Source organism: Macaca mulatta, chromosome 11 (genome assembly GCF_049350105.2).
Source record: "Macaca mulatta isolate MMU2019108-1 chromosome 11, T2T-MMU8v2.0, whole genome shotgun sequence".
Classification (NCBI taxonomy): Eukaryota; Metazoa; Chordata; class Mammalia; order Primates; family Cercopithecidae; genus Macaca; species Macaca mulatta.
In genome coordinates this window covers 132,393,321-132,406,808 of record NC_133416.1, presented here as the reverse complement: position 1 = coordinate 132,406,808, position 13,488 = coordinate 132,393,321, and the positions used below count along the sequence as shown (strand labels likewise).

The 13,488-nt window shown below is 53.5% G+C and overlaps 1 protein-coding gene across 3 annotated transcripts in view; it reads left to right on the top strand.

The window, feature by feature from the left end:
• Window positions 1–13,488, top strand: part of DHX37 (DEAH-box helicase 37) — a 45,167-nt gene that overhangs the window by 28,475 nt on the left and 3,204 nt on the right. For all 3 annotated transcript variants that reach the window (XM_001103101.5, XM_077955779.1, XM_077955778.1), the window contains exons 16-24: window positions 2,068–2,179; window positions 5,709–5,815; window positions 5,965–6,153; window positions 9,093–9,217; window positions 9,308–9,424; window positions 10,716–10,888; window positions 12,781–12,895; window positions 13,035–13,172; window positions 13,341–13,435. In XM_001103101.5, the coding sequence (XP_001103101.5) occupies window positions 2,068–2,179; window positions 5,709–5,815; window positions 5,965–6,153; window positions 9,093–9,217; window positions 9,308–9,424; window positions 10,716–10,888; window positions 12,781–12,895; window positions 13,035–13,172; window positions 13,341–13,435 (1,171 nt within the window). The remainder of the gene's footprint in view (window positions 1–2,067; window positions 2,180–5,708; window positions 5,816–5,964; window positions 6,154–9,092; window positions 9,218–9,307; window positions 9,425–10,715; window positions 10,889–12,780; window positions 12,896–13,034; window positions 13,173–13,340; window positions 13,436–13,488) is intronic.

Sequence of the window (13,488 nt, the reverse complement as noted above, 5' to 3'; positions counted from 1 at the left end):
GCTGTTGTCAGCCTGGGCTAGAGTGCAATGGCTCAATCTCAGCTCACTGCAACCTCCGCCTCCGGGGTTCCAGCAATTCTCCTTCCCCAGCCTCCCAAGTAGCTGAGATTACAGGTGCCCACCACCACGCCCAGCTAATTTTTGTATTTTTAGTAGAAATGGGATTTCACCATGTTGGCCAGCCTGGTCTCGAACTCCTGACCTCAGGTGATCCACCTGCCTCAGCCTCCCAAAGTGCTGGGATTACGGGCGTGAGCCATGGTGCCCGGCCAATGTTTAGATTTTTGGTAGAGACAGGGTTTCACCATGTTGGCCGGGTTGGTCTCGAACACCTGCCTCGGCCTCCCAAAGTGCTGGGATTATAGGCATGAACCACCGCACCTGGCCAGCACCAACACTTATTTTTAATATTTTTGTTTTGCTGGGGTTTTTTCTGAGAGACAAGGTCTCGCTCTGTTGCTCAGGCTGGAGTTCAGTGGCATAAGTATAGCTCACTGCAGCCTCTGCTTTCTGGGCTCAAGCAGTCTTCCCGCCTCAGCCTCCCACGTAGCTGGGAGTAGAGGCACGTGGCACTGTGCCTGGCTTCAGGTGTTTTTTTTGTTTTGTTTTGTTTTAATGTGTGACTATGTCCTGTCACACAGCCCTGCCGAGGTCCTGAGAATATGTGCCCCTACCTACCCCACCCCCACTTTTTTTTATATGAAAGCTTCAGTATATTCGAAGTGGGTGTGAAGTGGTATCACACTGTGGCTTTGGTTTGTTTCCCTAATGATGGCCTCTTTTCATATGCTTACTGGCCCTTCATGCATCTTCCTAGGTAACGTCTATTCAGATCTTTCACTCATTTTTTAATTAGATTATTTGTCCTTTTATTGTTGATCTGTAAGAGTTCTTTAGGCCAGGCACTATGGCTCACGTGCCTGTAATCCTAGCACTTTGGGAGGCCAAGACGGGCAGATCACAAGGTCAGGAGTTCAAGACCAGCCTGGCCAACATAGTGAAACACTGTCTCTACTAAAAATACAAAAATTAACTGGGCATGGTGGTATGCACTTGTAATCCCAGCTACTTGGGAGGCTGAGGCAAGAGAATCACTTGAACCTGGGAGGCAGAGGTTGCAGTGAGCCAAGATCACGCCCCTGCACTCCAGCTTGGGCGACAGAGCGAGACTTTGTCTCAAAAAAAAGAAAAAAAAGTTCTTTATGTAACCTGGATATTAGATCCTAGTCAGATGTGTCATTGACAAATATTTTCTCCTAATCCATGTGCTGTAATTGTGTGTATGTGTGTGCATGTATGTAATAAATAGCTTTATGGCTGTTCCTTTTGTCAGGGCTACATGTTAATTACAAAAGTAGAAAATTTACAAAGAAAACCAGTAAGAAGTAACTGTTGTTAAAGTGTAGAGTGCTATGCACCATCCCCTGTTTTAAGTACTCTACAAGGAATAATACCTTTTCTTTTGGTTTTGAGATGGGGTCTCGCTCTATTGCCCAGGCTGGAGTACAGTGGTGCCATCTGGCTCACCGCAACCTTCGCCTCCTGGGTTTAAGTGATTCTCCTGCCTCAGCCTGCCGAGTAGCTGGGACTACAGGTGCACGCCACCGTGCCTGGCTAATTTTTGTATTTTTAGTAGAGATGGGGTTTCCCCATGTTGGCCAGGCTGGTCTCGAACTCCTAACCTCAAGTGATCCATCCGCCCCAGCCTTCCAAAGGGCTGGGCTTACAGGCGTGGGCCACCACACCCAGCCCGTGGAATAATATCTAGTTAATTTTCACCAAATCCCTACAAGGCAGCAGCAATTTGAGCTGCATTTCACAGGTGAGGAGAACGAGGCAGGAAGAGGTGAAGCACCGTGCCTGGTGTCAGGTCGGGATCCAGTCTCAGTGGCCGTGGCTGAGTTTTGCGTTTGTTGTCCTGGTTTCTCTCTGCCCAGGCTGTATTCATCTGTGGTTTTTGGTGTGAGTTTTGCATTTGTTGTCCTGGTTTCTCTCTGCCCAGGCTGTATTCATTTGTGGTTTTTGGTGTGAGTTTTGTGTGTGTTGTCCCGGTTTCTCTCTGCCCAGGCTGTATTCATCTGCGGTTTTTGGTGACTTCGAGCAGTTTCCTCCTCCTGAAATCACCCGGAGGCCTGTTGAAGACTTAATCCTTCAAATGAAGGCTCTCAACATTGAAAAGGTCAGTTGCTGCCCCCAGTCCCGCTCTGAGCCACCCCAGTGGGCCACCTCCCTTTCCCTGAGGCAGGGAGCCCAGAGCTGGGCCTGCTGGTGTCTGGCCTGTGGCAGCCGCTTACACGACAGTGCATCAGCAGGTGCTCCCAGGGCTTTTGGGCTCCTGTCACCGTTGCCTCCCTAATGCTGTGTCCCCCGTGGGCACCCAGGGGATGGCTGCCTGCAGTAGAGGCAGCAGGGTCCTGCGCGCTGTTCGTGGACCATCTGTCCGTGGGGCGTGCAGAACGTGCTGCTGGCTCTTCCTGGCCGCAGCCTTCTCCGACGCAGTCCTCCAGTGGAGGGGGTCCCTCTAGGCTCACCTCCCCTCTCCCTGCTCCAGGGCAGGCTCTTCCTGGCTGCAGCCTTCTCCGGCGCAGTCCTCCAGTGGAGGGGGTCCCTCTAGGCTCACCTCCCCCTCCCTGCTCCAGGGCAGGCTCTTCTTGGCTGCAGCCTTCTCCGACGCAGTCCTCCAGTGGAGGGGGTCCCTCTAGCGTCACCTCCCCTCTCCCTGCTCCAGGGCAGGCTCTTCTTGGCTGCAGCCTTCTCCGACGCAGTCCTCCAGTGGAGGGGGTCCCTCTAGGGTCACCTCCCCCTCCCTGCTCCAGGGCAGGCTCTTCCTGGCTGCAGCCTTCTCCGACGCAGTCCTCCAGTGGAGGGGGTCCCTCTAGGGTCACCTCCCCCTCCCTGCTCCAGGGCAGGCTGAGCCAGGCAGTGCCCCGTGCCACGCTGCGTGCCGTCCTGTGGGCATTCAGATCACCATTTAACTGATGAGGAAACAGAGGCAGGGAAGTGAAGGTTTTTGTCCAGGGTCACACATCTAATAAGCAATAGAACCCTTTTAAACATCTGTGCTCACTGATTTGTCTGGATGTTAATATGTTCAAAATTATAAAAACTTTAGATACTTGAGATCACCAGGGAGAAGGTGAAGCCTGTCCCACTGTCCACTATTTGTGACCTGTGTCCCAGTTATGTTTCCAAACACATAACATCCTGTACTTTATTATTGTGGTTGTCTGAATATTATGTGATATTTACAGGCTGCTTTGGGCTTTTTTCACCTAATAAAAATCATGGGTGCTGGCCGGGCATGGTAGCTCACACCTGTAATCCCAGCACTTTGGGAGGCCGAGGCAGGTGAATTACTTGAGGTCAGGAATTCGAGACCAGCCTGGCCAACATGGTGAAACCCCATCTCTACTAAAAATAAATAGAAAAAAATATTAGCCAGGGAGGCTGGGCACGGTGGCTTACGCCTGTAATCCCAGCACTTTGGAAGGCCGAGGCAGGTGGATCACGAAGTCAGAAGTTCAGGACCAGCCTGGCCAACATAGTGAAACCCTGTCTGTAGTAAAGATATAAAAAATTAGCTGGGTGTGGTGGCACACACCTGTAATCCCAGCTACTCAGGAGGCTGAGGCAGGATAATCACTTGAACCCAGGAGGCAGAGGTTGCAGTGCACTTAGATTGCACCATTGCACTCCAGCCTGGGCGACAGGGCAAGACTCCGTCTCAAAAAAAAAAAAAAGAAGCCAGGCATGGTGACAGGCGCCTATAATCCCAGCTACTTGGGAGGCTGAGGCAGGAGAATCACTTGAGCCTGGGAGGCAGAGGTTGCAATGAGCCAAGATCATGCCATTGCACTCCAGACTGGGAGACAGAGCAAGACTCTGTCTCAAAAAAAAAAAAAGGGCTGGGTGCGGTAGCTCACAGCACTTTGGGAGGCCGAGGCGGGCAGATCACAACATCAGGAATTCGAGACCAGCCTGGCCAATATGGTGAAACCCCGTCTCTACTAAAAATACAAAAATTAGACACTACAGGTGGTGGGCACCTGTAGTCCCAGCTACTTGGGAGGCTGAGGCAGGAGAATTGCTTGAACCCGAGAGGCAGCAGTTGCAGTGAGCCGAGGCCGTGCCATTGCACTCCAGCCTGGACGACATAGCAAGACTCCATCTCAAAAAAACAAGAATAAAAGAAAAAGAAAAACATCATAGATGCCAAGTACGTGCTGGGCGCTCTGTATGTGTGACCTCAGGTTATCCTCCCAGCCACTCTAGGAGGGAGTTGCTAGTGTTATCGCCCCATTTTCCAGATGAGGAGCCTGAGGCACAGAGACAGGCCTGATTGTGGGTCACATGGATAAAATGTGTCAGGGCTGGGCTGGGAGCTCAGTGTGGCTGGGAGCACTGTCTGGAGTGCCTCCCACAATGACATCAAGTCCCCTCTGTAGAAACTCTGCAGTGGCTTCCCCTGGCTCTTGAGTCAGCTCCAGAGCAGGTCCCCACCTGCCTTCCCCCAGTCCTGGGTTCCTAGTGTTCCCGCCCTACCTGTGTGCCTGCTGTAGGCTCACCGCCCCGCCTCTAGCTTTATTGAGATAGAGTTGGCGCACCACACAGTCACCCGTTGAAAGTGTGCGGGTCAGTAGTTTCCAGTGTGTTCACAAAGTTGTGCAAACACCACCATGGCCATTTTCATCACCCCAGACAGAAAGAAAGCATGTCGCCTTCATCTGTCACCACCTCCCAGCTCCCTGGCCCCTGCGCCCACTCCTCTCTATGGATTTGCCAGTTTGGGACATTTCATGCAGATGGAATCCTGCAACATGTGGCCTTTGGGCCTGGCGTCTTTCCCTGAGTGTGATGTTCTCAAGGTCCATCCGTGGTGTAGCGCGTGTCGCTGCTTCATTCCTTTTCGTGGCTGAATCATAGTCCATTTTGTGGATGGACTGCGTTTTGTTCCTCCACTCCTCCATTGAGAGACGCGTGGGTCGCTTCCGTCTTTTGGCTATTGTGATAAATTTATTCACATTATTATTATTATTATTTTTGAGAGGGAGTCTCACTCTGTCACCCAGGCTGGAATGCAGTGGCATGATCTCAGCTCACTGAAACCCCCGCCTCTCAGGTTCAAGTGATTCTCCCATCTCAGCCTCCCAAGTAGCTGGGACTACAGGTGAGCGCCACCACGCCCGGCTAATTTTTGTCTTTTTAGTAGAGATGGGGGTTTCACCATATTGGTCAGGCTGGTCTCGAACTCCTGACCTCAGGTGATCTGCCCGCCTCAGCCTCCCAAAGTGCTGGGATTACAGGCGTGAGCCACCGCACCGGGCCAATTTATTCATATTATGCCTCACTGACTACCTGTGGCCCCTCCTGGTCAAATGACGCTAAGTCCTCATGAGTGTAACAGTATGTTTAAAAACAAAAACCGAAAAAAGCACCCAGTGGGGGCAAAGCACAGCCCTCAGTGCCTAGCCAGTGCTTGGGATGTGTTTTTGAGTGAATGGATGATGTGAGTGAGTGAAGGAGGCTTTGGGGTTCCATTGGGACCTGGCCTTTGAGGGTGCCCCAGCCCCGTGTGTCCCCACTGGCATGAGCTGAACCTGGAGAGAGCGGGTGGAGGGAGTGCCTGCCACAGATGGAGCAGGAGCACCGGACTTGCTTCTTGGCATTCACCGTGTCCCTGCCGTGTCTCCTCGTGTCTCGTGTCCCAGGTCATCAACTTCCCCTTCCCGACGCCCCCCTCCGTGGAGGCCCTTCTTGCCGCCGAGGAGCTGTTGATCGCACTGGGTGCCCTGCAACCGCCCCAGAAAGCAGAAAGGTAGGGCCAAGAGATGCAGGACTCAGTTCCTGTCCTGTTCGGGGCCCTCTCTCCCCTTTGCTGGGCCTGAGCTGCCTCAAGCGTGAGGCCTCCCAGCTCTGGCTCCAGAGCTCCTCTCAGAGCACTGCCACCACCACCTCCATCTCCAGGGTGAAGCAACTGCAGAAGAACCGGCTGAGCTGCCCCATCACTGCGCTGGGCCGGACCATGGCCACGTTCCCCGTGGCACCCCGCTACGCCAAGATGCTGGCTCTGAGCCGGCAACACGGCTGCCTGCCCTATGCCATCACCATTGTGGCCAGCATGACGGTGCGGGAGCTGTTTGAGGAGCTGGACAGGTGCGAGGTTAGCAGCTGGGTACTCAGGGCCAAGCTCAGTCCTGACAGGGGCTCCAATCTGAGAGCCGACCTGCACCCCGGCTTCCTAGGGAATCACCGGCTTGTTGGGTGGCCTCCTGCAAGACCCTCATTCTCTCTGAGCCCTTCTGTATTCTGATCTCTGCAGTGGCCGTGTTGGTCCCTGTCTGCTGCCCCTTATACATCGCATGAAACAGACTAGGAGGTGGGGGGGTCCCCCTGATCATCAGAGGGTCATAGATTCCGGAAAAAGGACACTTTGAGTGAAACCATTTAAAACACAGACCAAAATAGGGAAAGGCAATACCCTTGAAAAGTGCCACTAAGGCCAGGCGCGGTGGCTGACGCCTGTAATCCCAGCACTTTGGGAGGCTGAGACTTGAGGTCAGGAGTTTGAGACTAGCCTGGACATGGTAAAACCCCGTCTGTATAAAAAAATACAAAAATTAGCCAGGCGTGGTGGCGCATGCCTATAATCCCAGCTACTTGGGAGGCTGAGGCATGAGAATCATTTGAACCCAGGAGGTAGAGGGTTGTGGTGAGCTGAGATCGCACCACTGTATTCCAGCCTGGGCAACAGTGAGACCCTTCTCTAAAAAAAGAAAAAGAAAAGTGACACTAAGACTGTGAAAGTATGTTGAAAGTGTGTTTAGTGCATTGTGTATTTAACAAAATTTACTTACAGATCATGACTACATGCTGATTCTTAGAATGAACAATTATTTAATGATTTCCTGGCATCCTGTGGCATAGATCTGCCTTTGGCAGCTTGATGATAAAAGGGGTCATTTCTGCAGAAATTTCTGGAAGCAACTTGAGTTTCTCAAGGACTTCGTAAGTCTTCAGTGTTCACATCATTCCTCCTGAAACAGCCTTTCACGCCATCAGTTGTGACCATCTCTGCCTCAGCTGTGAGCCAGGCTTCTGCTGCCACCAGGTCTCGTCAACTGTGAATGGAGCAGGCAGGCCCACGATGTCACTTCATTGACTCTGTGAGCCTCTGCATCTTGTGTAAAGCCCGCTGCTTGCTTCCCTTAGGGTCAGTCTGCCTGTGTTTGGACCATCTTGTCAGATGACAGAGCAGACACTAGTTGGGAAGGCAGTTAGGTGGACACTGGGGAATCTTTTGATATTTGGATGGTTTTTCTTTGTTTATCCTCCTCCACCTCCCCTCCCCAGTCTCACCCACCCTAACCAGGAACTTAACTTTAGGCCACGTCACTGCGTGGGCCATTCCATACTGCAGCCACTAACCGCACGTGGTCTGAGCCTGTGAAATGTGGCAATTACGGCAACAAACTGACTTAAAACCTTACTTATTTTTAGTAGTTTAAATTTAGACAGCCACATGTGGCTAGTGGCCACCATATTGGCCAGTGCAGTTCCAGACCTTTCCCTGTGCTCTGCACGGACAGAGATTTACTTTGAGGAAATGAGATCAGATGGTCCTGCAACTTGCCTTTTCTGCATCCTGTATCTTTTCAGGGTCAGTGCATCTGAACTTCAAAAGCAGCTTTAGCCAGGCATGGTGGCTCACGCCTGTAATCCCAGCACTTGGGATGCCGAGGCAGGCAGATTACTCAAGAGGTCAGGAGTTTGAGACCAGCCTGGCCAACACGGTGAAACCCCGTCTCTACTAAAAATAAAAAACCAGGCGTGGTGGTGGACACCTCTAATCCCAGCTATTCATCAGAATCCCTTGGGGAGAATAATAGGGTTCTCTGGAGAAACAAAAAGTGGTGTCCGTTTCAGTCGGGGTCTGAAGGCGCAGGAACCAGGAGCGTCAAGGGCAGGGAAGACCCAGCTCACACAGTCAGCAGAGCCCGAAGTCACACCTCCTCTGCCTACTTGGGCCCTCAGTGGATCGGATGCGGCCCCCACCCACACTGGGGAGGGCAGTAGCTTTACGCCGGTCACCAATTCAAAGACACACCCAGAAATAGAGCTTAACCAGCTATCTGGACATCCCTTTGCTCAGTTAAGTGGACACAAAATTAACTGTCACATGTAAGGTCTTGAAAACCGAGGTGTCTTGGCCTCTGCCCAGATCCCCTGATCAGCATCTCCTGGTCCCAGCATCTCTAAGACTGCCTGCGCAATGCTGGTGTCAAGGCTCTATAGCATGGTGACTGAGAGCTCAGGTCTGGTTCAAATCTCCCTCTGCCATTCTGAGCTGTGTGGCCTTAGGCAAGTGACTGTACCACTCTGAGCTTCATTTTCTCCATCTGGAAAATGGGGATAATGATGATGATGATAATTGGATTGTTGGTAGAATTAAATGAGTTAACACAAGCAAAGCTCTTTGAGCCGTGCCTGACACATATGTAAGTGTTAGTATTATTTTCAGGTTTGGAAGCTACTGGCATCATTCATTTATCCAGTCCACCTTGGTGGCTATTTAAGCAGTTTGCAGAGTTTTTTTTTACTTAAAAATGGTGCAGTGGCCGGGAACGATGGCTCACGCCTGTAATCCCAGCACTCTGGGAGGCCGAGATGGGTGGATCATGAGGTCAGGAGATCGAGACCATCCTGGCTAACATGGTGAAACCCCGTCTCTACTAAAAAAAGTACAAAAAATTAGCCAGGCGTGGTGGCGGGCGCCTGTAGTCCCAGCTACTCGGGAGGCTGAGGCAGGAGAATGGTGTGAACCTGGAAGGCAGAACTTGCAGTGAGCTGAGATCGGGCCACTGCACTCCGGCCTGGGCGACAGAGCGAGACTCTATCTCAAAAAAAAGAAAAAAAGCAACGGTGCAGCGGTGGCTGCCAATGGTGAATTTTGAGCTGGACCTTGATACCTGAATTACATTCATCGGTGACTCCACAAGGCCTCTGAGCCTGTCCTGATGAATAAAAGAGTTCCCCCCGCTGAGGCCCTGAGTGCAGCAGGGAACCCAGCCCGGACAGTATGTGTGTGTTTGCAGACCGGCAGCCAGTGACGAGGAGCTCGCCAGGCTGAAGAGCAAGCGGGCCTGGGTGGCCCAGATGAAGAGGACCTGGGCAGGGCAGGGGGCTTCTCTGAAGCTCGGCGACCTCATGGTGCTGCTGGGTTAGTGCCCTGCCTGGTGGAGGGTGGTGGGGGGGTCACCCAGGCATGGGATGGATCAGAGAGAGAACATGCCCCCTCTTCGTCCTCTAGGTGCCGTGGGAGCCTGTGAGTATGCCGGCTGCACACCCCAGTTTTGCGAAGCCAACGGGCTGCGGTACAAAGCCATGATGGAGATCCGGCGCCTGCGGGGCCAGCTGACCAGCGCAGGTACGGCCCCGCGCCAGCATATGCTGCTGCACCCGGTGGGCACCCCGACCTGGGCACTTGAAATGTTTAAAAAAGTGATCCATAGAGTCCATGTTTGCACACTTGCTACGCACCAAAATGTTTTTATAACCCTAAATCAATACTTGGGGGAGCTTTTCCAGGCACGAGGGAATGTGCACACGAGCAGGGCACTAACAGATTCGAGCTGCCAGCCTGTGCCTTCCCCCACCAGGTCGTCTCTCAGTTTCACCTTTTCCCTGGTGAGGCCCTGCCGTTTTCCATCACTGCTCTGGCCTGGACTCCCTTCCCTCCCACATGTCCCCCAGACCCTTCTCATGCAGAAGGATGAGGCCTTGCCCTGGACTCTACCTCAGCCCAGCAGCACATAATCCTTCCTGCCACCAACACCCAGGGAAGCTTGAGAGGAAGGAAATGTCCTCCAACATATGGCAAGAGGACCATGCGTACAGAGGGCAGCCTGGACACTGGATCTCTTCTGGGCAGGCCACGTTCTTTTACCCAAGGCTAGTGGGGAATTTGCCTTCCATTCAAGGAGATCCCAGGGTTTGATGCCAGGATTGATGGCTCTCTTCCAGCCGATCCTTCTCCCAGCGCCAGGTGCATGGTGGTGGCCCTGTCACTGTGCTCTGTGTCCCTCTGGCTGTGGCTTTCCAGAACAGCCCCACTCCAGGTGCAGCAGCTCAGAATTGCAGTCAGCCTCTAGATAGCACTGGTTACAGTGGCTTGGTGACATTAGACCTTTATTGTTGCAAGGAAGAGAAGCCACTGAGTCAGCAGCCCAGGGCATTTCTCTGCTGCCATCCTCCTGCCATTCTCTGTGCCTTCCATCCTAAGGTCACCTCATGGGCTGAGGAGGTAGTTGGAGGCTTGGTCGCCCCTGCCTTCCGGGCAGGAGAAGGGAAGGACAAGGCCAGGGCACCCGCCGGCTGTCCTTTTCCTGTATTGAACGTTCCCAGGAATACCAGCCGCAACTTCCTTCTTCACATCATGGACCAGAACTGAGTCTGAGGCCACCTGGGTGTTGGGGGAGGGCCGTCTCCTAGCAGAATGCTCTGCTGACCAGGCAGGATATGAGGCTTTGTCCCAAGGGAGAAGGAGGGGCTGGGGGGCGGCTGCAGTCCTGCCTGCTGGGGGCTTTGGGTCCTGCCGGTGGCCTCTGGGGAGTGGCTGAGGCTAAAGCACTGAACATGGTTGGGACTTTCTAGGAGGTCAGGGCAGAGCTGGCCCCAGGCCTCGCCACCACCATCCTCACTCTTGGATCTCCCCTCAGTCAATGCCGTGTGCCCAGAGGCTGAGCTCTTCGTGGATCCCAAGATGCAGCCGCCCACCGAGAGCCAGGTAACCTACCTGCGACAGATCGTGACGGCCGGCCTGGGGGACCACCTGGCCCGCCGGGTCCAGAGCGAGGAGCTGCTGGAGGACAAGTGGAGGAATGCCTACAAGGTGGGGCCCCCACCGTCTCCCTGCCAGGGTAGCTTGGGGCACAGTCGGGGCACCTGGCGAGGGGCAGGCAGGCTGGGTCCTCGGGGTTTTGGGGAGGCCTGTCCCCCTCAGTTGTGGGTCCCCACCGAGGAACAAGTGGGGCTTGCAGCAGAATCACATCTTCCTTGGTTAGTTTCTCACTCCCAACTTTTTTTTTTTAATAACAGTTTAATGGAGATAGAATTCACACAGCATTTAAACTCTTTTTGGGTTTTCTGTTTTTCTTAGAAACGGGGTCTCGCTCTGCTGCCCAGGATAGAGTGCAGTGGCACAATCATAGCTCACTGGAGCCTCAAATTCCCAGGCACAAACAACGTTCTTGCCTCAGCCTCCTGAGTAGTTGGGACTAATTTTGTTGTTGTTGTTTTGTTTTTTGAGACAGAGCCTCACTCTGTTGCCCAGATTAGAATGTAGTGGCGCGAACTCAGCTCACTGCAACCTCCATCTCCTGGGTTCCAGCCATTTTCCTGCCTCAGCCTCCCAAGTAGCTGGGATTACAGGCACGTGCCACCACAGCCAGCTAATTTTTGTGTTTTTACTAGAGAAGGGGTTTCATCATTTTGGCCAGGCTGGTCTCAAACTCCTGGCCTCAAATGATCTGCCTGCCTCAGCCTCCCAAAATGCTGGGCTTACAGGCAGTGTTACCCAGGCTGGTCTTGAACTCCTGGCCTCTAGCAATCCTTCCACCTTGGGCTGCCAAACTGTTGGGATTACAGATGTGACCCACTGCATCTGGCCTGCATTTAAACCCATTTAAAGTGTTCAATTCAGTGGTTTTTAGTATTTTCACAGAGTTTTGCAACCATTAGCATAGTTAACTTTAGAACATTTTTATTACCCAACAAAGAAACCCCACACCTAGGCCGGGGGCGGTGGCTCAAGCCTGTAATCCCAGCACTTTGGGAGGCCGAGACGGGCGGATCACAAGGTCAGGAGATCGAGACCAGCCTGGCTAAATACGGTGAAACCCCGTCTCTACTAAAAAATACAAAAAACTAGCCGGGTGAGGTGGCGGGCGCCTGTAGTCCCAGCTACTCGGGAGGCTGAGGCAGGAGAATGGCATAGACCCGGGAGGCGGAGCTTGCAGTGAGCTGAGATGCGGCCACTGCACTCCAGCCTGGGCGACAGAGCGAGACTCCGTCTCAAAAAAAAAAAAAGAAACCCCACACCTGTAAGCTATGAGTCCCCAGTTCCCCTTCACCACCGTTTTCATGATCCTGCTTTCCGTCGGTGGATCTGCCTGTACTGGACATGTGGCATGAGTGGAATCTTAACATACATGGCTTTCCGTGTCTGGCCTCTTTCACTTAGTGTGATGCTTTCAAGCCCCATCCATGCCATGGCGGGCGTGGGTGCTTCCTTTTTTTTTTTTTATTTTCTGAGATGGAGTTTTGCTCTTGTTGCCCAAGCTGGGAGTGCAATGGCATGATCTTGGCTCACTGCAACCTCCACCTCCCAGGTTCAAGCAATTCTCCTACCTCAGCCTCCCGAGTAGCTGGGATTACAGGTGTGCGCCACCACACCCAGCTAATTTTTTGTATTTTTAGTAGAAATAGGGTTTCGTCAACACGGTGAAACCAGCCAGGCTGGTCTCGAACTCTTGACCTCAGATGATCCACCTGCTTTGGCCTCCCAGAGTGTTAGATTATAGGCATGAGCCACCGCACCTGGCACTTCCTTCCTTTTCATGGCTAGATCAGACTCCGGTGTGCAGATGGGCCGCGTTTCCTGGCAGATGGAACACGCTCCCACTTTTGTGGCTGGAGTGGATATTCAGAGTCTCCTGGGTTGAGAGTATGCAGAGACCCTGGGCTTGGGTTCCTTACTGACCACATCACCTCCATTCTCTGCAGACCCCTCTCCTCGACGACCCTGTCTTCATCCACCCCAGCTCCGTCCTTTTCAAAGAGCTCCCCGAGTTTGTGGTCTACCAGGAAATCATGGAGACCACCAAGATGTACATGAAAGGTGCTGAGGCCTGGGGACAGCCCCTTGTCCCCCGATGGTGGCTGTGATGGGGGTGTGGCTGGGACCCTGGGGCAGAGGCATGGGACCCCCTCCCACAGAGGGTGCCGCTGTAACCCCAGCTTCCTCCCCCGGCCCCCAGGCGTCTCTAGCGTGGAGGTCCAGTGGATCCCGGCCCTGCTTCCCTCTTACTGCCAGTTTGACAAGCCCCTGGAGGAGCCAGCCCCTACCTACTGCCCCGAGCGGGGGCGGGTGCTGTGTCACCGAGCCAGCGTGTTCTGTGAGTTGGGGCAGTGTCCCAGGCAACCTGAGCCTCCCACAGCCGTGGGCTTCTCGGACGCATGGCCCTGTCCCCTGCCCCTGGCTGTGTGTGTCTTGGGTGGGGGAGGGATGGGACTCAGGCGGTCAGCTACAAGAGGGTCCTGGCTCACTGACTCCTGCCCTCCAGATCGCGTGGGCTGGCCGCTTCCCGCCATCGAGGTGGATTTTCCAGAGGGCATTGACCGCTACAAGCACTTTGCCCGGTTCCTGCTGGAAGGACAGGTAGGTGGCACAGCGGCTCCAGGCCCTCATCTCAGGTACCGTGGGCAGCAGCA